This window comes from Pristis pectinata, chromosome 4 (genome assembly GCF_009764475.1).
Source record: "Pristis pectinata isolate sPriPec2 chromosome 4, sPriPec2.1.pri, whole genome shotgun sequence".
Classification (NCBI taxonomy): Eukaryota; Metazoa; Chordata; class Chondrichthyes; order Rhinopristiformes; family Pristidae; genus Pristis; species Pristis pectinata.
The window spans coordinates 70971803-70999721 of record NC_067408.1 but is presented as its reverse complement, the minus strand read 5'-3'; the positions used below and the strand labels follow the sequence as shown (position 1 = coordinate 70999721).

At 41.3% G+C, this 27919-nt stretch overlaps 1 protein-coding gene across 22 annotated transcripts in view; it reads left to right on the top strand.

The window, feature by feature from the left end:
• Positions 1 to 25721, top strand: part of LOC127569895 (adhesion G-protein coupled receptor G2-like) — a 136966-nt gene extending 111245 nt beyond the window's left edge. For all 22 annotated transcript variants that reach the window (XM_052014932.1, XM_052014926.1, XM_052014927.1 and 19 more), the window contains 10 exons: positions 1072 to 1117; positions 1389 to 1492; positions 2619 to 2743; positions 7252 to 7520; positions 10134 to 10233; positions 14221 to 14504; positions 16328 to 16429; positions 17889 to 18035; positions 22375 to 22416; positions 24037 to 25721. In XM_052014932.1, the coding sequence (XP_051870892.1) occupies positions 1072 to 1117; positions 1389 to 1492; positions 2619 to 2743; positions 7252 to 7520; positions 10134 to 10233; positions 14221 to 14504; positions 16328 to 16429; positions 17889 to 18035; positions 22375 to 22388 (1191 nt within the window). In that variant the 3' untranslated portion in view covers positions 22389 to 22416; positions 24037 to 25721. The remainder of the gene's footprint in view (positions 1 to 1071; positions 1118 to 1388; positions 1493 to 2618; positions 2744 to 7251; positions 7521 to 10133; positions 10234 to 14220; positions 14505 to 16327; positions 16430 to 17888; positions 18036 to 22374; positions 22417 to 24036) is intronic.
• The last annotated feature ends 2198 nt before the right edge of the window (positions 25722 to 27919 follow it).

Sequence of the window (27919 nt, the reverse complement as noted above, 5' to 3'; positions counted from 1 at the left end):
TATTCTAAATACAGGGGCAGGTGCTATATATTGGCAAATAAGCAGGGGATAGTTGAATGATATTTACTGGAGTAAGCTGACTTGTCCTTCACTATGTCCAGTGTGAAGTTGAAAAAAATCATGTCAAATATAATCATGGGTAAAATATCAAATTGATTGAGATTGAATCTGCAGTTGGAGCATTGCATTCCATTTTAATTCCTGTGATGACTGGAATCATACAACCGTTAAAGAAAGGCAGTGAAGAATAAGACGTGGTGTCAGAGGGAAGAACTACAGGGATCGATGTGTTAATAAAGGGCTCTTCAGCCTTCAAAAGAAGTATTTCCAAAGGGACCTTAGAGTGATTGATGAGTTACTTAAGGAGACAGAGAAAGTAAACACAAATAAGAGCATGAGCGAAACCAAGGCAGCTGTTCAGGAGAGCTTAAAGAAAATGAAATGGGAAAGAACTTCTTTGCCAAGGGCATAATTGAAGAAAAGAGGACGTGCTTTTCTATAGTGAGCCAAGACATGCTTTGGAAGGAACCACAGCAGCCAATTTGTGCACAGCAGGCTTCCACAAGCAATAATGACCAGATATTCTACTTTTTAGTGACAATGATGGAGAAATAAATATTGATCTGGTGACTTCAGGAATAATTCCTGGACTCTTCTGCAAAGAGAACAAATAGGGCCCAGTTAAGTATCTCATCGAAAACACAACAGCCTCAGTGGTGGAATGCTCCCTCAGCATCGTACTAAGGTTTGCCTTGATTTTTGACTTTCAGTAGGACTTGAACCCACAAATTTTTGACTGAGCTACAGCACACACTTTAATAGGCAGATGCTAGGTCTAATATCTGAAAGATTGAGGGAAAATGAGTTTTTCATCCAAATCATTTCTATGGGATTTACTGCCAGGTATTTATTATCAGAAAATTCAATAAATTGATCATAGTTGAACAGGTATGGTTGTAAAAATCCTGTTATGTTATAGATAATTAATTCCATGTAAGTCATGCCCATTTTACATTTTATTTCTGTACCAAAGAAATTGACACATATCTACATTGTGTTCTATAATTGCAGAGTAATTTTGATGTACAGTGTGTGTTCTGGGACTTCAGTAGAAACAGTAAGTACTTCATGCCATATTTAAATAGCCAAACAAAATTCCATCTGTACAGCATTTCTTTCAACTTCCCTACGTGCAGTACTATATATTTGCCAACATTAACCTTTCACTGTTATTATTCTACCCAGTTCCATAATTTACCAAACTCTTTCTGCATCCTTTAATACAGCTTACCCTCTCAGCTTGATATCTGGAGAAGATCCAAAAGGATTTGTTCCTTGCATGACAGAATTTAATTTCAGAATGTTACAGTGCCTTTATATGCTTGCAGATGGTACTGGTGGATGGAATTCAGATGGTTGTAGAACAGTACTGAAAGCTTCTAATGAGACAGTTTGTGAATGTGACCATCTCACACACTTCGGCATCCTACTGGTAGGTGACCAAGAGGAAAGACTCCACAACTACATCACAAGGGCCATTCTGGCCAGAATTCAACCTCTGTTAAATATGACTGAAGTGCCTACAAGTTTCCAAGTGTAATGATTATGGAAGTAAATAGAACATGTTAGACTTAAACAAGCTTAATGCCAAATGTTATGATGCTGAATAAAAATATCTTATTACTTTTACTGTCTTGAGAAAGACCTTTCATGACCTCAGCACTTTGAGCCTTTCAAATCAATGAAAGTCTAGAAGTGTAATAGTTCCCCTAGATGCTAGCACCTGAATAACAAGCTCCTACAAAAAAATAATTTGATAATAACCCGTGTTTATTCACTGCTTCAATGCCCAGTCAAATTTAATGAGTAGTTTGAGGCTAATTAATATCAAGAGCCAAGCAAACTTGACCAGTGAATTTTTGAACTCACAAAGTTGAAACTGATCATATACTGGAAGGCTGGAGAGGAAGATTTTTGGGAAAGTCCTGGTTGTGGAACATCAATTTTATGCTGGGCATTTTACTAAGGAAAGAATGACAAGAAATCATTCCCAGGCAGGTCTCCCAGAGTTGCAATAGTGTTGCGGTTTTATGAAGAGTGTTAAGGTTTATGGTTTAGAAATCTTAGCATCACTCATGGATAGAATCATAGAAAATTAATGACACAGAAGGAGGCCATTTGAGCCATTGTGTCCATGCAGTTGTTAAAGGTTGATCCAACCTAATCCTACCTCCCAGCAATGAGTCTGTAGCCCTGCAGGTCATTGCTCTTCAAGTACACATCTAAGTACAATTTACGTTTGATGAAGGTTTCTGCCTCTACCACCCCTTCAGGCAATGAATTCCACACCACTACCAGCCTCTAGGTGAAAATTCTTTTCCTAATCTTCCTTCAAATGACTTTACCAATGGCCTTAAGCCTAATTATCATTGAAGGCATCCACAGATAAATATTTCACAGGCAAGCCCAATTAAAAGAAGCTGGCGGATACCTACATTAAAGCAAAGCATAGAGGAATGCTGAATATAGAAACTAAGCGTTTAATTGCAATAACTCCATCAAGATGAAGTGAGAGCTCCATGCAATATAATATCATAGCTTTGCTGCTGTTTCCACAGGTTATCTCCAGAGACTTTAACATCGATGAAAAGAACAACCAGATCCTTACGTTCATTACCTATATAGGCTGCGGACTTTCCTCGATTCTGTTAGCTGTAACCCTGGTGACCTATCTTGCCTTTGAGTAAGTCTCTTGTTTTCCTCAAAAACCTTCCAACACACCCAACACTGGATGATTTCCTCCCCAAATCACTGTATTACAATATGTTACGTTCTAAAATTAGCCATGAATTCAAACTGGTAACATGTCCTGCACTCTACGCCGAAGATGAGTGTAACCCAGTATGCCACTCACTGTTAAAAGGCACAGGTTTTGCCCCCCTGCAGGTCTTGAGGAGGCTGGCCTTTACAGGGAGTGCAACATTGTCTGAAGAGCTCCATTATCAAACAAGATCAAATGAGCAGGAGTAGGCCACTCGACCCCTCAAGTCTGCTCCACCATTTAATGAAACCATAGCTGATATGATTGTAACCTTAACTCTGTATTACTACCTAGCCCTGGTAAATTTTTAATCTCAATGCTTATCGATTTACCGCTGCCTTAAAAATACTCAAAGACTCTGCTTCCACTGCTCATTGAGGTACAGAGTTCCAAAGATTCGTAACCCTCTGGGGAAAAAAAATCACCTCATCTTTGCCTTTAATGGACAACTCCTTATTTTGATCCTTTATTTTAGTCCTTGAACACTGCCTGTTGATTCTGTAGCAGTTAAAAACAGCTGATTGGACATCCCAAACACTTCTATTCAAAAAGGAACAGTCCCAATGACTTGGACAACATTCAGTGCATGACCTGTAGCATCTGATTAGTTGGCCCATTTCTGTTTGTGGGACATGACAGTGCACAAATTGGCTGCTGTTTTTGCCACATCCACTACAGGGACAGCACTTCTAGAGTCATTTACAGTCAAATACTTCGTAATGGGATAAGGTTGTGGACATCTTTACATAAGAACATAAGAAAGAAGGGCAGGAGAAGCCCATTCAGCCACTTGTTCTTGGATAATCTCCTCACCACTTTCCTGCATTAACTCTGATATCTCAGTCTTGAATATTCTGAATAACTGAGCCTTCATACCCTCCTGGAGAGGGAAGTTCAAACATTCATGACCCCCTGAGTGAAGAAATTTCTTATCAATTTCTTTGCATTGCTGCTCTGAATGGCGGACCTCTTATTTTGAAACTGTGACCCCAAGATACCCTAACCAGTGGAATCATCATCCCTGCAACTATCCTGCGAAGTTCTGTAAGAATTTTATAGATCACTTCTCATTCTTTTAACTCTAGTGAGTATAGATGAGACTATTTAATCTCCCTTCATTGGACAGTCTCTCCAACTCAGGAATCAATCTGGTGACTTGAATCGCTTAGACATAGAAGGCAATGGACCAAGTACTGGGTGATGAGATTGATGCTGAAAGGAGCCCCACAGGTTGGCATAGACAAGTTGGGCTGAGTAGCCTGTTTCTATGCTGTACAATTCTAGGATTCTTTGATCCTAACCGTTGCAGCACTCCCTCAATTGCAAGTATATCCTTTCTGTGGCAGGAATAACAGGCCTATAAAAAATATTCACAATATTTCAGATACAGTCTTACCAAGACCCTCTACAAACGGAGCAAGACATCTCTATCTTGTATTCGAACCATAAGAGCTCACATGCCACTTGTCTTCAATCAACTTGAACTTATTTGCTCTTCTGTTCCTCCTCTCTTAGGCTTTAACATAATACTCTTAGATTAACGTGCACATATTGTTAGCATGGAATGATTCATGAATTGCTTTGTGCTGGATAATGTAGACCATCGATAATATTGTTGTAGCTTCAACCATCCAAATGCTTTATCACACTCTTGTCTTAGGTCTATGGGCTTTGAGGTGACTCTCTTGATCCCATGTCAAATAGTTTGTTTATATTCACTATCCAATCACAGCTATATATGAAGACCCTTAGTGCAGGATACTAAAACAGAACTACCATACTTCAGACTAAATCACTGGTGAGGGAGAAAAGGAAGGAAACGATTTAACTCAAAGGTTCAGCCTGGTGTTGTTGGAGCTACTTAATCAGCATTGTGCAAAATGTTTTCAAAGAGCCAATCACTGGCAAGCATTTCTATTGGATTTTGGCAGGCCTCCTCATCTTTAAGATATCATTACCTAATCTATTCTTGATCCTGATTAATGAGACATTTGACAGATTTAGGACTTGCATGGGAGAAAGGAGTCACTGTGGGAGATGTACTGATATAAAACACAAATCCCCCCCCCTCCCACACAGAAAACCCAACAATGTCTATGAGGAGTTATGACACTGACAAAATAACGACTTGCATCAATATATCAAGGTCTTTTTCTGCTTGGATTGCTCAAGGTAATTAGCTTTGGAATGGCAAGAATAATTTTTTCATTGTTTGGATTCAGTATAAACATAACCAGTAGAAAAATGTTTTAGTAACTATCTGGTTCAAAAACCAGACTTGTATCCCTTAGGTTCTTCTTCCCACCTTGGGTGCTAACCCCTGGAGTTTTCCATTGAAGCCTCTTAGCCCTCCATGTCCCTCTCTTCATTTAAGATGCTGCTTATGAGCCAATTCTTTGATCAAGTTTTGGTCATCTATTTTCTTATGTAATGCAATCTGGTATATTTTACGATGTTAAAGACATTATGCTCATGCAATTTGTATTCTTTTTCAACAATACCCTGGGCAAGCCACACATATACCAGGTTATGAAGGGTCACAGGGCTTGGAGTACTGTCCTGTCACATCTGGGCACCTGGGTTCCACTATAGTCAAAGATTGCCGGGTGAAAGCCTCCTCCAGCTGTTTGATCTGGCCCTTGTAAGGGAAAATTTACTTATAAGTGGATTTCTCAGACTGTGGTCTGATCTAAGGCAGTCACTTGCTACCCATTCTGATACAAACGAACTCCTAACACAAGTGCTCTCAACAAGACCCATCCGAAGTGAGCATCTGTGAGTGCTCAGTATTTATTGATGTCCAATATCTATTCACGTCCCTCATAGACGTTTATAAGATTATGAGAGGCATAGATAGACAGGCAGTATCTTTTTCCTGGCGTCAAAATGCCCAATACCAGAAGGCATGCATTTAAGATAAGAAGGGGTAAACTCAAAGGAGATGTGCAGAGCAAGTTTTTTTTACACAGAGAGTTGTGGGTTCCTGGAATGCACTGCCAGGGGTGGTAGTGGCTCTTTGATAGGCAGATGAATATGCAGAGAATGGAGGGATACAGACGTTGTGTAGGCAGAAGCAATTAGTTTAGTTAGGCATTTAATTACTAGTTTAGTTAGTGGACCAAAGGGCCTGTTCCTGTGCTGTACTATTCTATGTTCCGTATGCTGACTCCCATTCAGGCTCATAAATTTCCATTCACTTGTTTCATTGCTGGGTCTCAGGAAGCACAAGAAATCTGTGAGTTTCACATTAAATTGAAATCTTATAAGAGCATAAAACTTTATGAACCAGGAGCAGGAGTAGGCCAGTCAGCCACTCGAGGCTGCTTCACCATTCAATAAGATCACAGCTGATCCAATAATGGCCTTGACACTGCTATCTCCCCATCTCATTCGCTAAGTATTAGAATCAGTGAGCTGCCCCTCCAAAGTGGACTACAGGCAGTCTCCAGGTTATATAGGGGTTCCTAAGAACGGCCAATTTCTCAGTGTCGGAAACGTTCATTTTCTATAGTAACCCATATTGTATTGTTCCACATACACTTGCTGTAATCCTTTCATTTCATTCAATAATCACCCTGACACTGCCCATAATTAAACTAATGGAATACATACTGTATCCAGTTATTAATGAATACCATGGAGTATTTTATTATTAATACTATTAGCTTGAAAAATGTATGGGGGAATTTGCATAAAGTCAGGCTTCCATATGTCAAGTCATTCTAACCTGGGGAGCCCCTGTCCATACGTGCATCAAAACATGCAAACCTGTAAGAAGCCACATGAGTAACACACACAATGCTGAAAGAACTCGGTGGGTCAGGCAGCATCTAAGGAGGGCAATGTACAGTCAACATTTCAGGTCAAGACTCTTCATCAGTCTAGATGAAGAGTCTAGACCTGAAATATCAACTGTTCATTTCCCGCCATCGATGCCTCCTAACCCGCCGAGTGCCTCTAGCATTATATGTGTTGCTCCAGATTTCCAGCATCTGCAGTCTCTCTTGTGAAGCCACATGAGTGATAGCTGAGAGACTTGGTTTCATTTTCACCGCTGTTAACAATTTTCCTGAAGCCCAAACCACAAACTCATTACCATTGAAGTATGCCCCTCCTCCACACATTAATTCAAAGTAATTACACTCTTCAGTTTGTCTGGCATCAAATTCATCACTTCACAAACGACAAAATCAAGTAGTTGCCAACTCTGTATTTTGGAGTGGATATAAAATTTAGGGCAGTGTTTATATTGTTCTTATAATAAACAAACAAATTCCCACAACTGAAATTTATTTACTTTGATGTGGCATAATTCATCTACTTCTCCCTCCTCTTTCCCCTAGTTTATATCCATGCAATATGACATAATGGAAATGTGATCACAAATGAATGAATGATTAGTTACGAAGCAACTTTACTTTTTCTTTCAGAAAACTCCGCAGGGATTATCCCTCAAAAATCTTAATAAACCTGTGTGCCGCTCTATTGTTCCTCAATATGACGTTCCTCATTGATTCCTGGATTTCGGGCTACAGAATCGAGGGTCTATGTATTGCAGTGGCCGTGTTCCTCCATTATTTCTTGTTGGTTTCCTTCACATGGATGAGCCTTGAAGCTTTCCACATGTACCTGGCTCTTGTTAAAGTATTTAACACGTATGTACACAGGTACATGTTGAAATTCAGCATCATCGGTTGGGGTAAGTAAGTTCCAAAGTTTTCATGGCTGAAACGAGAATGCCATGCACAAAATTGACTCCTGTTGTGCTGTGAGTGAACGCAGGAGCGAGGAGATAGATTTCCAGAGAAGAATGATTAGTCTGTGCAGTATTTCCCTTCACATTGGCCAACTCAGGTACCAGTCCCCTTTGAAGAATCTTCACCCAGCCCCTTCTTGCCCTCTTCCTTTTTGAAGTCCCTCCCTCTTCAAGCTCTACCACCACCCCAGAGAACCGACTTCCTTCAGTGACCTTATCCCAGGTCTTCACTCACCTCCTCTGGCTGCTGCCCCAGCCTCTCTCCCAAATCCCAGACCCAGCCTCAATGCCATTTGACATTTTCCACTTTGGAAAGGCACCTGAGGTTTGCCAGTGAAATTTGTATTTTGGGAACTGTGACACACACTGTCACAAGTGCCCCCCTACAGCATCCATCCAATGCACCCATTTCAGCCACTAACATTTTGAAGCCTGTATTTTGTGTAGGTCAATGTTACATGTCATAGATAAGACCTTCATATCTCTTCTCAAGTCAAGACACCCTATTAATGAAGGTAGTTGCAGTTGTTTATTCCACAGCTACTTCCTTCAATCAGGGCTCCCTGCCCCAGAAGCTCTTTGAGGAACAGGTTCTATTAATAGTTTTCCTTGCATGTCGCAGTCAGCGAATCCTTCACCTGGCTTGTAAAGTTAGATCTTAATCAGTCTTGGCTGATGCCACTGCTGTCTTGTATCTATTTGTGCAAGTGCTTTACATATATAACACTTAGAGTCAAAGACAAGTTACGAGTTCTTCTCATGACACTTCAAAGTCATTCTGTTTATCTCGCAAAGAATGTTATTTCGTATTAAAAAGAAGTTAATTCCTAAACTCGGTATGATGTCCAACATAATTGATGATGGAACAAAAGATATAGAAACAGGAGTAGTCTCCTTTACCTGCTCCACCATTCAGTAAGGCGATGGCTAATCTCGTATATCAGTTCAACACACAAAGTGCTGGAGGAACTCAGCAGGTCAGGCAGCATAAATGGAGGGAAATGGACAGTTGACGTTTTGGGTTGAGACCCTTCATCTGGTCTGAAGGATAGAGGGGAGATAGCCAGTATAAATAGGTGGAGTGAAGGGGTGGAGCATGAGCTGGCAGGTGATAGGTGGATCCAGCTGAGGGGGGTGACGGGCAGATGAGGGAGGGGGGGAGAATGGGAATGATACCCCCATCATCTTATCTCTTTCCCCATCTCCACCTGCCCATCGCCCACCAGTTCTGCTCCCTTCCTCCCTCCCTTTACTCCGTGATCCACCTTCCTCTCCTATCACATTCCATCTTCAGCCCTTTGTTACTTCCACCCGTCATCCCCCAGCTTCTGACATCATTCCCACTCTCCCCCCTCCCTCACCTGCCCATCACCCCTCTCACCCGGATCCAGCTCCACCCCTTTCCTCCACCTTTTTATACTGGCGATCCCCCCTCCTTCTTTCAGTCCAGATGAAGCGTCTCGACCTGAAACATTGACTGTCCATTTACCTCCACAGATGCTGCCTGACCCGCTGAGTTCCTCCACCTCATTGAGTCTTGCTCCAGATTCCAACATCCGCAGTCTCTTGTGTCTCGTACGTCAGTTCACTTTTCTCCAATCTCCATACAATTCACAAGATCCACCACTCAGCCTTGAATATAGTCAACAATTGGGTACCAGATCTCTCTGTGGAAAAAGAACTCTAAAGATTCACAAGCCTCTGGTTGAAGAGTTTTCTCCTCACCTGTTGGACTGGGTGCATGTGTTGTGTGGGGCAGAGCAAACAACAGACAGGGTTGGAAAACTTGGCCTGTGTACCTTTGGAGACACAAGAGACTGCAGATGCTGGAATATGGAGCAACAAACAATCTGCTTGAGGAACTCAGGGGGTCAGGCAGCATCTGTGGTGGGGGGGAAGAATTGTCAACATTCTGGGTTGAAACCTTGCATCAGGACAGAGTGTGGAGGAAGGAGATGGGCAGTATAGACAGGAGAGGAGGATTGGTGAAACGGAGTAAATTGGTTTATTATTGTACAGCGATAAACTTTGTTTTGCATGCCATCCATACGGATCATTTCATCACATCAGTACATTGAGGTAGTACGAGGGAAAAGCAATAAAAAAATGTGGAATATAGTGTTGACAGCTGATTGATGGACTGTGGGGGGGAGGTGTGGGCAGGGGGCAGGGGGCGAAGGATAACAGCCAGGTTGAGACAGGTCAGGGAGGGAGAGGTGGATTTGAGAGTCAGAGGCAGGTGGATGATGGATGGAGGCAAAGGAAAAAAAAGGAGAGGCAGATGGAACGAGGTGGGGCGAGGGGAGGGTGAAGGTGGAGACAGCTGCTGGAGGGAGATGAGCAGGAACACGAGGGGCTACCAGTGTTGGAATTTGATAAGTAAAGGAGGTGAAAATGGGAACCATTGCCACTGTACTGCCCTATAGCTCATGATGCAGAAATTGTTCTTACTTTTTCTACACTGATTTGAAGAAGCCTAGGTTACTTGTCTAAACTACGTAGGACAACTGGCACTTATAAGCACCTTGTTAACTGTAATCTTCTTGTCTGAAATAGGTACTCCCATTATAGTGATTGCCATCATCCTCATCATAAGCCCAGACAACTATGGACTTGGGCACTATGACAAGAACACCAATTCCACCTCCGATATATTGTAAGTGGGTCGGCCAGAGGAAGCAAACACTTCGCCATCGATTACAGTCTAGACATTCCAATTAAGTAGCAATGGAAATATTATTTCTACCCATTCACTGTGCTTTTTCTTGTGAAACATTCCCTTTCTACACCACATGCAGTAACATCAGAAAACACATTTATAAAAGACCAATTTGTAATTTAGCAACAAGAAAGCAACAGATGGCTCTGTCTGGACACTTGACTGGAAGGGGGAGAGTTGGTTAACTTATTGGGTGCAGTGACCTGAGCAAGAATGAGAAAAGAATGCAACTAGGGGTGGGAACTCCAGATTTCTATTCACTATATATCTGGCTGGGTGAATGATTAAGTTCAGTTCTGTAACCTCTTACCATAAGATATATCTAGCTCGCGTGCAAATAATTGAATTAGCAAGGAAGCTTACAACCATCAAACTGCAGCTCTGTCATGAATGAATTCCCCTTTCAATATTTTTATTCATTCCAAATAAAAAATACAAAGTACATGAAACAAAGGAAAAAACAAAATGTTACAAAGTAGATTGTATTGAATCACACTTGAAATCACAAAACTTCATATTAATAAACAAAAATGATAACTAATTAATATTAATAAATTGGAAAAATGTCATTATAAAGAAAATCTAACCCCACTACCAAAACCGAAGCTGTTTGGTAAAAAAAGACAAAAATAACACCCTAAAGACATAATAGTATTGGCCAATATCTGTACTTTAACCACCAAATCAGCGGTTTTGAAAGCAGTTCAAAAATGGTCCCCATAATATTTGAAAGTTCAGAATAGATCCAGAAATAGAGCAACGGACCTTCTCTAAACTTAGATATGACATAACATCCTGTAACCATTGAGCATGAGTGGGGGGAGTAATTTCCTTCCATTTAAGCAATACAGCCCTCTTGGCTATAAGGGAAATGAAGGCCAATATGTATAAGTCAGAAGTCTCCAGAATTATATCTTTTTCTCCAACAATCCCAAATAACGTAGTTAAAGGACTTGACTTAAAATTTACTTTAAAAAGCAGGGAAAAGGTTTGAAATACCTCTATCCAGTATTTTTCCAGACTCGGACATGACCAAAACATATGAATTAAAGAAGCCTCTCCATTATTGCATTTGTCACAATGAGATATATTCGAATAGAAATGCGATAACTTGACTTTGGACAGGTGAGCTCTATGGACCACTTTAAATTGAAGGAGGGAATGACGTGCACATAATGATGAAGTATTAACCAGTTTAAAAATTTGATTCCAAGTTTCCTCAGAAATTGAAATCTGCAGATCATGTTCCCAAGCATTTTTAATTTTGTGTAAAGGAACCTATTAATTCCTGATAACCTACCATAAATCTTGGATACTGAACCATCATAAAAATGCTTCAAATTAAAAATTACATCTAGTAAGTTCTTATCAGGACATAGGGAAAGTATGTACTTGAGATCGGAGAAAATCTCTGATTTGCAAATATCAAAAAAAGTGAGTTTTTGGCAAATTATATTTAGTTGACAATTGTTCAAACGTTGTGAAATTTCCTCCAACAAACAGATCCTGAAAACAAGTAATACCCAATCTATCCCATTCTTTAAAAACTATGTCAGTCATGGAAAGTTTAAAAAAACAATTAGTAAAAATGGGACTAGACAAAGAAAATCTCAATAAACCATAATATTTTCTAAATTGTAACCAAATTCTCAAAGCATGTTTAACTACCAAATTATCAGTTAATTTATTTATTGATAAAGGAAGTGAAGAGCCAAGCAAAGAAATAATAGAAAATTTTTTAACAGAATTAGCTTCCGAGGAAACCCACTGAATGAATTCCTACCAGGTGAGTAACAGAGTAAATGAGAGAAAAGCCGACTTAGTTATTGCTACTCATTGACCCAGCTCAAATGTTGGGTCAATGCTAGTGTCAATTGCAATTATTTAACTTCAGATAAACATTAACGTGAAACTTGGTGTTATATTGAGCACTGAGATTATCTTTGACAGCCAAACCTATGCTGTAACCATATTTCCTCTGAAACCTCAGCCAGATCTGCCTCACCTCAGCTTATTTGCTGCTGAAGCTCATATAGGTGTCTCTGGACAATTGTTCCAAAGTTCTCTTGTCTGGTTTCCCTTATCCTAAAATCATACAGTCATGCAGCCAAACAGGCCCTTCAGCCCACTGAGTCCATGCCAAACATGTCCTTTGTTACCCTGAGGGTATTCGAAACTCTTCTTTCCTTGTCCTAATTTCATGAAGTCCCACTCGCTAACAACAAGTGAGCTCGCAGTTCAGTACTGGTTCCTGGTTAAGTAAAGGATAGATCTTGCTTTTCAGATCACTTCATTGCTTGCCCATTGACCTCTTACAGCCCTACAACCCATCAAGTTATCTGTAATCCTCTAGTTCTGATCTCTTAATTATCCTAAATTTAATTATTCCACATTTGGCTGCCATAGCTTCAGCTGTCAAGAATGAGACTTCTGGATGCTCTCCCCTAAATTTCTTCATTCTTTCCTCCTATAAGGCAAAAGAACATATAGGACCAGGAAGATCCAGGCCTTCTAGCCTGCTCTGCCCATCAACATCTACCGCAGATCCAATTTTCTGCTCTAACGCCATATCTTTTGATTCCCTCAATATCCTGAAATCTATTGATCTTAGATTTGAGTAAACTCAGCAATTGACTCTCCCCGGCACTGCAGGATAGAGAATCTCCAAGGCTCACCATTTGGGTGGACGGGACAGTGGTGCAGCTAGTAGAGCTGCTGCCTCACAGCACCAGAGACCCAGGTTCAATCCTGACCTCCGGTGCTGTCTGTGAGGAATTTTCATATTCTCCCTGTGATCGTGTGGATTTCCCCCGGGTGCTCTGGTTTCCTCCCACATCCCAAGGACGTGTGGGTTGGTAGGTTAATTAAGCACTGTAAATGTGTGTATAAGTCAATGGTAGGATATGGGGCAGAGTTGACGAGAATGTGGGGAGAATAAAAAAAACAGGTTTAATGTAGGATCCATGTTAATGGGTGGTTGATGGTTGGTGCAGACCTGGTGGACAGAAGGACCTGTTTCTGTGCTATATGTCTCTATGACTCAATGAATGAATACATCACTCCTCGTCTCAATCCAAAGTGACCTACTCCTTATGGTGAGATTGTGATCCTTGTTTCTATACTGCTCAACCAGGAGAAGTATCCTCCCAGCATCCAGCTTATCAAGCTCTGTGAGAACTTCATAAGTTTCAATGAGTACACCAAAATATAAAGAATGCAGGCCTAGTCTACTCAATCTCCCCACGTGGGTCAAAGCAGCCAATGGAACCAATCACTCAATGGCAAGTATATCCCTTCTTAGATAATGAGACTGAAACAACATTCAATACTCCAGGTACAGTCTCACTAAGGTCCACATTTGCAACCGGCAATCCACAAGAACAATACTAGAACTTATAGAATTTTGGAAGATAACCAACATGTCCACTATCTCCACAGCCAGCTCTTGTATAACTCAGAAGCAAAGATCATCAAGTTCTTGGGTTGTCAAGCTCATCAACTTCTCTAGTACTTTTTTACTAATATTTCTTTCTTTCTGTTCTTCCTTCTCACCAGGCCACTAGATTTCTAATATTTTCATCAGGTTTTTTGTGTTTTCTTCTGTGAATTCAGATACAAAGTCTTTGTTTAATGTCTCTGTCATTTCCTTATTATAAGTTCTCCCATCACCCACATTAGGCCTTGCTAGTCTTCTTCTTTCTACAGTGCATTCTTTAGATACTCTTTAAAAACTTTTTACCAAACCTTTGGTTACTTATTCTAATAGCTACCTATGTAGCTCAGTGTGAGATAAAGTTGCTGTGAAGAAGTTTGTGTGATTTCACTATAAAGACAAAATTTTCTTGATCAATAAAGGAAAGGAGATCTTTGACAGTATTGAAACCTGTTTTCTAACCTGCTTTGTGCTTTTCTTCCGTGTTTCAGCTGTTGGATCAATGATGACACCGTGTTCTATGTTGCTGCGGTGGCCTACTTCTGTGTAATGTTCCTCCTGAATGTCAGTATGTTCATTGTGGTGATGATTCAATTCTGCCGAATCAAAAACCAGAAGCAACATCAAAATGCGGAGAGGAACATATTACAAGACATGAAAAGTGTCACCGGCCTCACCTTCTTGCTGGGAATCACCTGGGGATTTGCCTTCTTTGCATGGGCCCCAGTTAACATTCCATTTATGTATCTCTTTGCCATCTTCAATACTTTGCAAGGTATGTATTAATTATCACAGATCTGGTCAACAAACACTTAAAATTATCTACCACAACTGACTGTGAGTCGGACTCAATTCTGTTACCAAGAGGATATGATCTTCCAATGAAATGTTGCTCAATGTACCAGGCACTGGCAGAGTCTCAGTGACCCATTGGTTCCTGGAAGGGGAAGCCAGGGTTTTAGGGGACAATTCTACTCATGTTATCAAAGTACCTCATAGTTTTGAACAACTCCATTAAATCCAGTCTTCTGATTATCTTCCCTTTTGGTAGAGTCAACATTAAAGGCCCATTTTCTTTGCCAGAAGTCAATCCACTGCATTTCAAACATTGTTCGCTGCAGTGCAGCCCAGGTGCATATTCTCAGTGTAACTGTTAATTTGCCTTCTCCATGTCCACAATATCCCTGCAAGACCATCCCCATCTGCAGGCTGTCTCATCAGCAAATATTGAAATTATTGTTGAAATTAATGTCTTGAACCCGCACAGATTTCAGTTCTATTTGTAGCTCCTTGGATTAAGAGGTATCTGTGTGCTTACATGTCAAGGCTAGGGATGTTCAGGGTTGGACTGAGAAGGGAGAGGTAACATGTATACCAGTTAGGTGCCACCTCAAACAAGAAAAACTTGCATTTATATAGTATTTTTCTCAACCCTGTCAGAATGCTCCAATGCACTTTATGGCCAGTGAAACACTTTAAAAGCACAGTCACTATACTAATGAGTGGAGGACAGACCTAGGTATTCTTGTGCATGATAAACAATGTAAGCAAGCAGGTGTGGTAAGTAATTAAAAAGGCAAGTGGCATGTTGGCCTCTATTGCTAGAGGTTAGAGAAGGAAAAAAAGAGAATTATTGTTATAATAGTACAGGGTGTTGGTGAGACCACAACGAGAGCACTGTGCATAGTTTTTGTCACCAATATTTAAGAAAGGATGTAATAGCATTGGGCGCAGTCCAGAAGAGATTCACTGAGCTCATTCCGAGGATGCGCGGGTTGTCCTATGATGAATGGCTAAAAAAGTTCAATCTCCAGTCTTTGGAGTTTAGAAGAATGAGGGGTGATCCTATTGAAGCATATAAGATCCTAAAGGGATGTGACAGAGTAGATATGGAGATGTTTCCACTAGTGGGAGTGTCTTGAATGAGGAGACATAAATTACAAGGTTTGGGGGGAGGTCATTTATAACTGAGGTGTGTAGGAATTTCTTCTCATAGAGGGTGGTGAATCTCTGGACTTCTCTACTCTGGGTGTTGTGGAGGCTGGATCACTGGATGAATATAAAGAGGAGATAGATGCATGTTTGGAAATCCGTGGAATTGAGGGCTATGGGAAAGTGGCACTGAAGGGGAGATGAGACCCTGGGGCAGATGAAGGCAGGGCAGGCTTGAGGGGACAGATAGCCTACTCCTGATCCCATTTTCTTGTGTTCTTGTGTATGCAATGTGACATTCAACGTATGCATAGGAAAACTCCACAGACAGCATCTTGATATCAACAAAATTATTTGTTTTTGAAATGCAGACTGCGTGACGAATATTAGGCACATCACCAGAAATAACTCTTCCTCTCTTTGAAAGCTTGCCACAGGGGCTTTTACATAACTTAAGAGAGCAGTCCAGTCGTCACTTTACGCCTCACCTGGCAGTATCAAACATGCAGCCCTTCCTCTGTGCTACACTGGTTTGTCAGCTTAAGTTCTTGAGGTCAAATCTCCAGAGCAGGAATCTCTTCACTTGGCAGAAAGAATCCTACCAACTGAACCACAGCCGATCTCTAGACCAGCCAGCTAACTACTTCATGTTTTATATTTCTGCAGGAGCTTTTATCTTCATTTTTCACTGCCTGGCCAAAGAAAATGTTCAGAAACAGTGGAGGAGGTATCTGTGCTGTGGCAAGCTGAGGTTGGCTGAGAATTCAGGTAAGGCAGCCAGAGAAAGCATCATGATCTCAGGGAATGGTGACATTGACTAGTGTTCAATGACTTTCATGTTCCCCCTGCCCCTCATAAGGCCACTAGGGGAATGTGTCTATTTCTGAATATAAATTATTCAAAATCTATCCAATGCACTTTTACCTTCTGGTTTGTTAACTAATATTTTTCAAGGACTGTATTGTTACAGATTTCAAACTAACTGCTGAATAATCTAGAATTTAGTATCTTCAAGATCATAGACAAAGCTCAACTTAAAGTTTGTCATAGTTTATATAGATACCAGGGAAGCCAAAATCTGCACTCGTAGCCAAATCTCATATTTATCTCTTCCAGAAAATACTCGCCATTCACGCAATTCTGCAGCACCACCACAAACCAAACCCATTAGTTCATCAGGTGAACTTTGCAGTCACTGTGAAGAAAATATCATGCATCAAAAGTAACCAGTGCAACTAACTCCATTGTAAACAAGAGGACCTATCTCATGATAAGCACCTCCCACACCTGGATTAGTGTCTAGAATTTTATTGTTAAGCAATATTAAGGATGACATCAATCATTTAACTAATTCCCACCTTTGTACAGCAATAAAGGTTGAACCAATAGAAGATAGTCTTGGAAAAAGAGTTGAGCAATCGGTCAATAATTTCCTGTGTATGACAGTCCTGCTTCTGAGGTATCCGCCATTCATGTCAGCTGTCTGCCTTCTAAACTTAAAAGGTTGTCAATAATAGATTTTTTAAAATTGTACTGAAAGCCTAAAGAAGGAGAAAGCACTGCACATCCACAAATGATTAATGAGCATTGAGAGCTGTCTTTTCAAATTGCTTAACAACAAATGTGTTGGGTTGATTTGTCAGTCCCTTTGGTTTAGTACCGGCCTCAAAATGGGGTCTGGAGTTGTGGCAATGATACAGGTCAGCTTCAGGTGTCTAAATCACCTGCCTGTTTCAGGACATAAGCCCTTTTAATCAGGTTCTCTGGCGTAAGTGTAACTCTGACATCCACTTTACGATGTGCCTGGTGGTGATTGCTTCTGTCTAATCTCAACTGCCAGAACTGTGAAACTGTTAACATTACCAAGATTTCCTTTCATTCTGGCATCCTTCAGTTTCCACTACAAACTTACATGAGGTCAGGTCCTAAAAATTACAGGGGCTTCTGCTGGAATAAATCAAAATTAGCACCCAGGCTTTCGTAACATTCCTTGTCTTTAGTTCAGATATTTAGATGTCAGGATCTTCAGCTGATTTTTTGAAGCTCATTGCTTAAAGAGTCGGTTGGGCAGTTTTGACCTTTGAGTATAAAACAAGCAACAAGTCTAACATGAACCCCCAGAGTCAAAAATATCCCAATGAACATTGGTAAAATAAAAAAGTTTTTGTAGATAAATGAGCAGCAATACATGATGAATTCTTTTGAAATGTTATGGTTTGTTTTGCAGATTGGAGCAGAACGGCGACGAATAACACAAAGAAGCAGCAGCCCCTAGTCCAAGTCATGTCCTTGTCCTCAACGTCCAATAACTCCTTACAGTCTAACTCCTCCTTATTTCTGGTCCAAGAGTACTCCAGCCACCCCAATGTGAACGGTGTGTATGGTTAACCAGATAGACCTGGACTTGGTGCAGATTGAATAGAATAACAGGCTTTGCTTGTTCTCAATGTCAAATCTGTCCGATAACAATCCTGGGAACTGCTATGGGAGGTTTTATTATGTCATGTTCCACTAGTGACATTGTTATCCCAGATTGGGAGGTGGGGGAGGGAGAGAATATAAACAGGAGTGAGGGATTGGTCACTACATGATCTCCCTCTGGAGAACCCTCCCTGACTACAGAAGCTCCCGCAATCAATGGCATCATAATGATAACCCTGAAGGGGAGTCAGTGACCTACATTTTCTCAGAAGCCTCCATCTTTAGACAATTGACAGGACTGATCTACTAAATATTTCATGAGAGGATGTATTGCATATAAAATTCATGTTCTGTGTGGAGGATACTTTAACTTATACATAGTTCACCAATCGCAGCATGACCCACTCCTCATTGTACCATGAGTTAATTATGAAGGTCATAGATCATGATCTTTAGATCCTATTTCTGTCATTAAATAATTATGCTGAGCCACTGCTGTGAGGGAAGCAGAATGGGTAAATGAACCATGTAGTCAGGTGAATCATACCCAGAAGGGCGTGGTCTGATTCCCATCTGGGGTGTTCCAGATGAAGCAGGCACAAATATTTCAAAGCAGACAAATTTTACCCTTTAAGTATGATTTACACAAAAAAAAGTTCAAATAATTAGTAACAAAAAGAAAAAAAAGGCATTAATGGGGATAAAGTGTGTTGAAAATCTTTACTATAATTGGTTTAGCATTTAATTTTGGAACTAGAAAGATTAATACTTCCCAGTATGTGCAATTAGTTTCAATATTCTCAAAGTGTGGCCGGAAATTTTCATTTTAATGATGGGCAGTCCAGAGAGCTGGGAATTTCCCAGGCATTACACCAGTGCAGATTACCATGAGGAGTCCAAGGAAATAAACAAACACTGGTTTTAATATTTTTATTTAATTATAAAAATCACATTAAGCGAATCAACTAAAGAAACTGGTTTTGTTCTTCAGAGTCCAGCATCTGCAGAATTTCTTGTGTCTCTGTCTTGGTTCTCCTTAAAGCAGAAAAGGCCAAATGGTTATTTAAACCCCACTGTTCAGAATTATGAAGTGTTTTGATACTGCAAAAACCGGGGAACCTGTCTGCATTGGTGAGAAGATGAACACAAGTTCAAGATAATTGTCAAAAGAGCTAAAGGAGGGGAGTAGAAATCTGTTTTGCAGAAATTTATTATTGTCCAGAATATGTTGTTTGGAAGAATGATGGCAGATGATTCAAGAATAACTTTCAAAAGGGATTAGATACAAACTTGGAAAGAAAAAGAAATGCAGGAAGTAGCATAAGAACATAGACACGAGAGCTCTTTCAAAGGGTTGACCTAGGCATGGTGGGACAAATAGCCTGTATAGCTGCGTTCTATTGATGATCCTGAGGTGATGCTTTCTGTTGCTTAACTCCATTGACATAAGGGGTGAATGTTAGAGCTGATGGAACCACTGGGGATAAACTGAGAACATTATGTTTTCCTGTACTTCAGCATCACCCAAAAATGTGACAAGTAAAGTTGATGCGATTTGTTGGTAACAGAAGTCTTATTGATGAGCCTTAAGAGAAAAACAGTTTCCACTGCTTTTAAATATTTAATTAACTGAGAATGAGCTTTGGGCCGGTTATATATCATGGAAACAGATCTATTTGCCCCTTGGGTTGAGCCATCATGAAACACCTAACTACACTAATCCCATTTTACTCTCCCCAAATTCCCATCAAACTCTCCCCCCAACCCCACGCCACCCCACCCCACCCCACCCCCCTCAGATTCTACCACCCACCCACATACTAGATACATTTTACAGTCTCCAATTAATGTATTAACAGCCTTCTTCGAAATCCATAATAAATCACTGTGATTTTGTCAAGCATTAATTATGATGTACCCTATAAACAAACCAATGAAATATCACAGCTCAGTTGTACTCTTACTCCCAGTATATAATATGTAAAATATGGGCCTGCTCTTTCAATCGAGCAGCATTGTGCACAAAGGTGGCATAAACTAATTATATTTATCCCAGAGAAAAAAAGTGACCCAGCAATTATTCCCTTCTATTGAACCAGCAATGCATAATAAAACGGCTGCAAAGCACTTTGCCAGAATGTTCAACATGGATTTTGCTGCAGATTGTACCTTAATTAATCCTGTGCTCTCATGGGTGAGAAAAGGCACCTGTGTGCATAGGCACCTCTAAACAGTTTACAGTTAATCTATTAAAGCAACAAGATGTTGCTGTTCTTCATTTTATTTTCCCTCGAGGGTCATTAAAAATCCCATGCTTGGTATTTAAAATAAATAGATGCAGCAATAAAAGTAAACAAATAACTTAGGTTAAACCCCATTTTATATCTAGCCACGCATGCAGACAGGCCTTACCATGTCAAAATGCTTTTTAAAGTCTAAGGTTTGTTAATTTCAAAGCCCAGAGGGTAATTGAACACAAGAGATAGACTTTTCTTCTGAACAATAAAGCAGCTGTTTCCAAAACATTGAACTGGGCTGTACAAATTTACGCTCTGTTCAGTTTACTGCTCTCATTTATAATTTGAGTTCGCTTGAACTGTTAAAGGAGGTGTTAATGAGCATTACTGAAGCCAAGTCATGATTTGGTTTTCCTTCTGCCAGTAAGGATAATAACATCTAATGGAACAAATTTAGTCAAAGGAAGACTGCAGTAATTAAAATTTCTTCTCATTAAAAATACATGCTTTTTTAAAAAGCAAGATTGATACTCCTGTTTATAAAAGTAGAACACAGTTCCATTGTTAGTTTAGATTTCTGCAGATATACAGTATAACTACAAGATTGGTGATGTTGTTGCTTGTGGTGTCTGCAGGTTTCTTCTTTATATTGTTATTTAGTGAGACAAGTTAACAAGCTTCTAATCAAACATCCTTTAATGATGGTGAACAACACCCAGCTAATAACAGTGGCAGTTACAGTAAAGTTATCACCACATGGTACACATGGTTTTATAAGTGTAAATATACTTAATGTATACAACACTGTGACAAACCCATAGCAACAATAACTATCTAGAGATAGTATTTTATAAATTAACTATTTCCATATAATGTGAAATTAATAACTAAGTAATAAAACATATACAGTATGTCATCAGTAACTATATATTTAGCTAAATATAATTCTACTCCTTTTCTAATCCTTCCAACTATAATATAAACCAAGCAATTCTACTACATATACCCCTGAACCTAGTAAGCCCATTAAATGATCTTCCCAAGATGTTTCAATCTCACATCTTGAAGTAAAAAGTTACTTCAATTAGATATAACCAAGAAATAGTATATTACGTATTGCTAAATATCTATCATAAGCCCCATATCTATCATAAGCAACTACATCCATTACCTACTACAATAATTTTAATTATACATTGTTTTCAAGCTATTTTCAAGAATCATAAAGCCGATAAAAACAACTTTTTCTCAAAGCTTCCCACCTTCTTGTCCTTATACACTCATGGTGCCTCATGGTAATTCTCCCTGTGAATCCCCCAGCACTGGACCAATTGAGCAAGGAAGTCACTGGGTTTCACCTCCCCTCTCCCATTGGCTGCTGGTGCATGCAACTCAGCCCCTGCAGTCCTCAGCCCTTTTCTTGCATCTTAATATATACCACTTCTATTAAGTATTCAAGTCATCTTCATGAGAATGAATATCCAAGAATAACCATGACTCTCAATCAATGTTGTTGAAATCTCAACACAGATTAAGTAGTAACACCACAGAGTCATGAGCACAAGATCCAGGCTCTCATTCCAATGCAGTACTGTGACTTGTGACAACGGCCCATCTTCAAAGCCTACTCTGGCCTTCCTGTTAGATATAAAAGAAGTATTCTGAAGATTTTTCCTCCAGTGTCCAGGCCAATATTTATCTCTGAAACAGATGATTTCGTCATTATCACATTTCTTGCAATATACTCAGAGTGCCCACGTGTAAAGAAGTACCTCATTGGTACTTACTTTTAGATGTTGTGGTAGTATACGAATGCAAGTATAACAAGAGATAGTTAAGCTCTTCCTTTACTAACCTGTTTGAATATGAGAAATATATGCACACGGTAGACACCCATATGCATGGCGGTGTGGAATTGTATTTTTGACTTGTGCTTAAAAGGAGTTATTAATATTAAGCATATTCTCATTTGTTGAAGTGCTGTGTTCTTTCTTGTGTTTAAGGAAACAGCATTTTGAATGATGAATAATCTGTTATTCTGGTTCCATTCTATAGGTGCTAAGGTTTAAAGCCGTCACCTCACAGTACTTCAAGCATGTAAGTTCATTCTGGCTGGCTGAGATTTATTGAAAAAAAACTGCTTGCATCAATTAGATTCATATCTTGATCCTCAAGTAGCCAACAAGGCATGGTTAGGAAGGCAGCAGTTCAGTAGACTGCAATTTGTTCAGTTTTTCCAAAAATCTAGGATTAAACATGCAGCATGACGCAGTGTCCAGGGAGGAAGGAGAGGGAATTAGGGAGTCGCAGTGGTTGCCAATAACATGTAACTGCTGGGCAAGCTCTTTTAGGAAGCATTCATTACACTTAGTTTTAATGGAGAAAACAATAGTGAAAGATCTAAGAACTTTATTCAGTGTGGACGGCATTCAGCCCGTTAACCCGGTCAGGATTCAGTGGATATACGTGTGAGTTATTAACCTCTACAGAGCTGAAAGAGTTCAGTTCTCCAGCGACTGTTACATTACTCAGTGCACTGGATTAGTACTCTGCTGTTGACCTCAGTGTCTTTGACTAAGGAGAAATTCAATTGCAACCCCTTCTGAATGATTACACCTATATTTATTCTTTCATATTCTGTGCTGCATATTTCTATGTCTGCTATAACAAAGGTGGATCTGTGGGTTGGGGGGGTGGGAAATAATTGTTTTAAAGTTCCCCTTTCCTTAGATTTTGACCGCGGTAGGAACGTAACCAATGTAACCCCGGCCAGCTTTCCCAGAGCTTGGGAAATGCAACAGCTAAGGCAGGCAGGGGGTTGGTGCTTTCCACAGCACTGCTTGTTGGCGAATTCCCCCCAACCCTCACAGAGCTGGGCTCACCTCCCTCCTGACTTTCACTTTGATCCTGTACACACCCCCCCTCCCCCCCGTTCACCCACCATCACTCCATGGTCCCTGCCTTTGGATTCTCACCTTGGGCTTTCCAACTCAACTCATGGCCAGTCTGTCAAGCTGGCTGGCTACAGGGTGAAAAACATAGTGAAAGAAATGACAAAAGAGCAAGGCACTTTCAATAGATGTGGCAAGATCTCTATATCTGCAATATTTCATTACTGCCTCCTCACAACACTTGCTCTCCGCCCTATTCCATTAGAATCGAGGTGTGTTTAACTAAGTCAAACACACCTCGATTCTAATGGAATAGGGCGTTCTTAATTATACTGATTATGCTATGAGCTAACACAGACTTTAATGTTTGTTACCTACCTAACACTATTCAAACAGCATATCACCATGGCAACCCTAGCCTCACCAATCTGGGATATCCCCTTTCTCCTATCTATTCCTCTCCCACCCTCTCTGCAACTTGGAACCAAGCTAATTTTTTTCTCTCTTTCCCAGTTCTGATGAAGGATCTTTGACCTGAAATGTTAACTCTTTTTCTCTTTTCTGTCTGACCTGATTGATCCAACATTTTCTGTTTTAGTTTCAGATCTTTTGGTTTTCCCTTACTGTTTCAAGCAGTGTTGCCAATTACCAGTAAATTAAACAGGAGCAAAATGCTATTCATTAATTGATTTCCCACCTTAAATAGATATTGTGTCAATCATGCAGCTAATCTGTAGATTTGCATATATTTGCATAGGATAGATGGAAAATTCAGTTATAGTCTACCATCAGTTTGATTGTAATGATTTTGCTCTGATTATTTTAGGAATTTTTGCTGCTGAGACTGAGAAGATGTGGCCTGCACAATATGCCAAGGAATTTCTAGTCAATTGTGGTTCTTGAAGTGAGGCTTGGACTGCAAAATAGACCCCACACAAGGCAACGTTCAAGCACCCATCTCTGAATGTGGAAAGAGATTTTTAAATAGCTTTGTAGATGACATGCCAGTATTTATCCAACATCACAGAGACTTACCAAATGGATCTTCCTGAATATAACTTGGAACCATAAAATGCAATCTTAATTCCGGAAAGAAGTTTGAACTTAAGACTTGATCGTGTTTGGTTGCAGTATCTTCAGATTTTTATGGCTATGAAGGTTTTATGGACAATACCTGTGAACTATTTATAAAATGTAGAATGTTGCAGTTTGTATCAGTTGTAATGAAAATTTATGCACAAGGCAAAAGTTTGTGGCTGTTAATTTTAATGATAACAGGTGATTAGTTAGTGTTTATGTGGTAACGTCACTGAAACCTGATGTTTTATGCAGTCACTGTTTTCCATCCTGGCCGCTGCTGAAATTTGATACAATTGCTGACAAACTGCACAGAGTTTTAAATGTGTATTTAAAGTTGAAACTGCAATGGAAAGTTCATGGTGTGATCAAATATTTATTTTTTATAACTTCAAGTTAGAGTCGATCAGAACCAAATGATTGTTCCTGACAATGTCATTTGTTTGCAGTTGTCTAGAGCAAAATCAGTCAGGAGGCCTCTGTGAGGTCCATAAGGATTCCTTTATAGTAATGTTGCCTAGTCACGGGTTCCTTCAACACAATCTTAGTCCAGTAATGGGGATAAAAGTTGCAAAGCCAATTGTAATGCCTCTTTCCCAAAGTCTTTCACAAATTTCCATGTGCTGGATTATTTGGAATGTTTGGGGTTGTGTATCCTGTCCCCACCATGCCAAAGTATGTCACCCATACTGAAACTTTCAATTAATCAGGCTGAACTTTAGATTTCCACATTATCATAGTTCTGGTCCATAAGGTATGTTTCTTTCAATATCATTGTTCTCATTCCATCCACTCCTCAAGTTGCACATGCATGATTGCTGAAATGCATTAGTGTTTTGAGTTTATTTAACTTCTCAGAGATTTCAGGGTTTGCTTAGATTATTATCTATGTGTGTAACAACATATCAGGCATATTTACAAGTGTAGCGGTGACTGAACTAAATAGAGCAAAACCCAATGTGCACTGCACATTAAGAGACTTTATAAACACTTCAGCTAGATATTTTGTGAAGAATAAAAGAACTGAAAGAAAGTCCGTCCTTGCAAGTGGAGAGAATCTGGACCTTGACGAGCAGGGACTGACGCAAGTTCATTCTCAGTTGCTTGTATTACAGGCACAATGTTGCCCTGACTGTGTATTGTATCGCATATCCAAAGTTCAATTAAACCAAATTTCAGAAGTGGAGTACATTGCAGAACTACACTATTATGCATTTAGCACTCAAGGTCATACTTCTAACACAAAGTGTTAGATTGATCCTAATCCTCCTCATTCACTGGTTTACTGGCATTGCATGCCACATTCTTATCTACTGAGGCACCAGAAAACACCTTTAATGATTATCGTTCCTCATTCCAGTATTATGGAACTGTAGTGACTCACCGTCCGAACAAGCGAACTGGCTCGGCGGTCGGGTCTTGCGTCATCGGAGCGGCGAGGCCAAAGATGGCGCTGGGCCTTCGTTTTCCCCGAGCGACGGGGAGAACCCGCGCAGGGAAAAGTTTGATGACATGGCGCATACGCCATTTCCGTTTTCAGTGGGCAGGAACTGTCCCTCTTAGAAGGCCTGTGCAAGGCAGGAAAATAAATCAGTTTTGTTCTGCACCTCATCGACTAGTGTCTTACTTTCACATCGTGGTAGCAGCCGCTACATTGGTGACCCCAATGGTCCAAATGGATTTTGGACCTACACAATGGACCACAATGCAGCAGCCAACACAGTGGCACTCAAGCTGCCCACCTTTTGGACGGTTCGGCCCCGCGTCTGGTTCAACCAGGCCGAAGCACAATTCCAACTTCGGCAGATCACATCCGACTCCACAAAGTACTACCACATGGTCAGCTCCCTGGACCAGGAGACAGCTGCCCAGGTCGGAGACTTCATCCAGTCCCCTCCGGAGGAAGGCAAGTATCCGGCTTTCAAAGACCTTCTTATTCGAGACCTTCGGCCTCTCCCGTCGCCAGCGCGCCGCCTGCCTGCTTCATCGCGACGGCCTGGGGGACAGATCCCCATTAGCCCTGATGAACGAGATGCTGGCCTTGGTTGAAGGACGCAAGCCTGGCCTCATGTTTGAACAGGCCTTCCTCGAACAACTACCCGATGACATTTACCTGCTGTTGGCTGACGTCGATTTCAGCAACCCACGTGAGGTAGCTGCCCGGGCAGATGTCCTGTGGAAGGCCAAACGCGAGAGCGGGTCGTCCGTCGGCCAAATCACCAGACCGCGGGCCAACACCTACCTAAACCAGTCCCAGCAACCGAGCGACCACACTCCAGAAACACAGACGACGACACTGGCGACCAGCTGTGTTTTTACCATCAGAGGTGGGGCGCAGAGGCCCATCGATGCCGCCCACCCTGCAAGTTTCAGGGAAACGCCAGGGCCAGCCGCCGCTGATGGCTACAGCGGCTGGCCACCAACACAGTCTCCTATTTGTTTGGGACAAGCAGTCCGGGCATCATTTCCTCGTTGATACTGGAGCAGAGGTCAGTATTTTGCCCCCAACCGGCCACGACACTCATAGCAGGCAACAGAGTCCCTCACTCAAAGCCGCAAACGGCACAATGATACGGACTTTCAGTACCCGTACAGTTCAATTACAATTTGGCGACAGTCATTTTACCTGGAACTTTCCCCTTGCCGCCGTTGCCCCGCCATTCCTGGGAGCCGATTTCCTTCGGGGCCACAGCCTGTTAGTCGACCTGCGAGGGAAGTGGTTAGTGCACTCCAGAACTTTCCAAACCTACCCCCTGGGAGAAGCCAGCCTACCAGCCCTGCGCCTGGACTCCGTTTCCCTGTCTGGCAACAAGTTCACCAAGCTCCTAGCTGAGTTCCCATCGATTTTGGCACCTCAGTTTACAAATTCGATGCCCAAACACGGGGTGCGGCATCACATCATTACCACAGGTCCACCCCTTCATGACCGAGCACGACGACTACCTCCAGACAAGCTCCGCCTGGCAAAGGAAGAGTTCTGCCGCATGGAGGAGCTGGGGATCGTTCACAGGTCAGACAGCCCCTGGGCCTCCCCCCTGCACATGGTCCCCAAAGCCACCGGTGGGTGGAGGCCCTGCGGCGACTACCGCAGGCTGAATGACGCCACCACCCCGGACCGCTACCCCGTCCCTCACATCCAGGACTTTGCGGCGAACCTACATGGGACCTACATCTTCTCCAAGGTGAACCTCATCCGGGAATACCACCAGATCCTGGTCCACACTGACGACATCCCCAAAACTCGATTCGGCCTCTTCGAATTCCTTTGAATGCTGTTCAGCCTTAAGAATGCCGCGCAGACTTTCCAGCAGCTGATGGACATGGTAGGCCGTGACCTGGACTTCGTGCTCATTTACTTAGATGACATACTAATCATCAGCTGTGACCACCAAGAACACCTTTCCCACCCCTGCCAACTGTACTCCTGTCTCTGTGATTTCGGCCTCACTATCAACCCGGTAGAGTGCCAATTCGGACTCGACTTAATCGATTTCCTCAGCCACAGAATCACCAGCAAAGGAGCAACACCCCTACCCGCCAAGGTAGACGCTATCCGCCATTTTTCCCGTCCCAACACGGTCAAAGGCCTGCAGGAATTCCTGGGGATGGTCAATTTTTACCATCGGTTCATC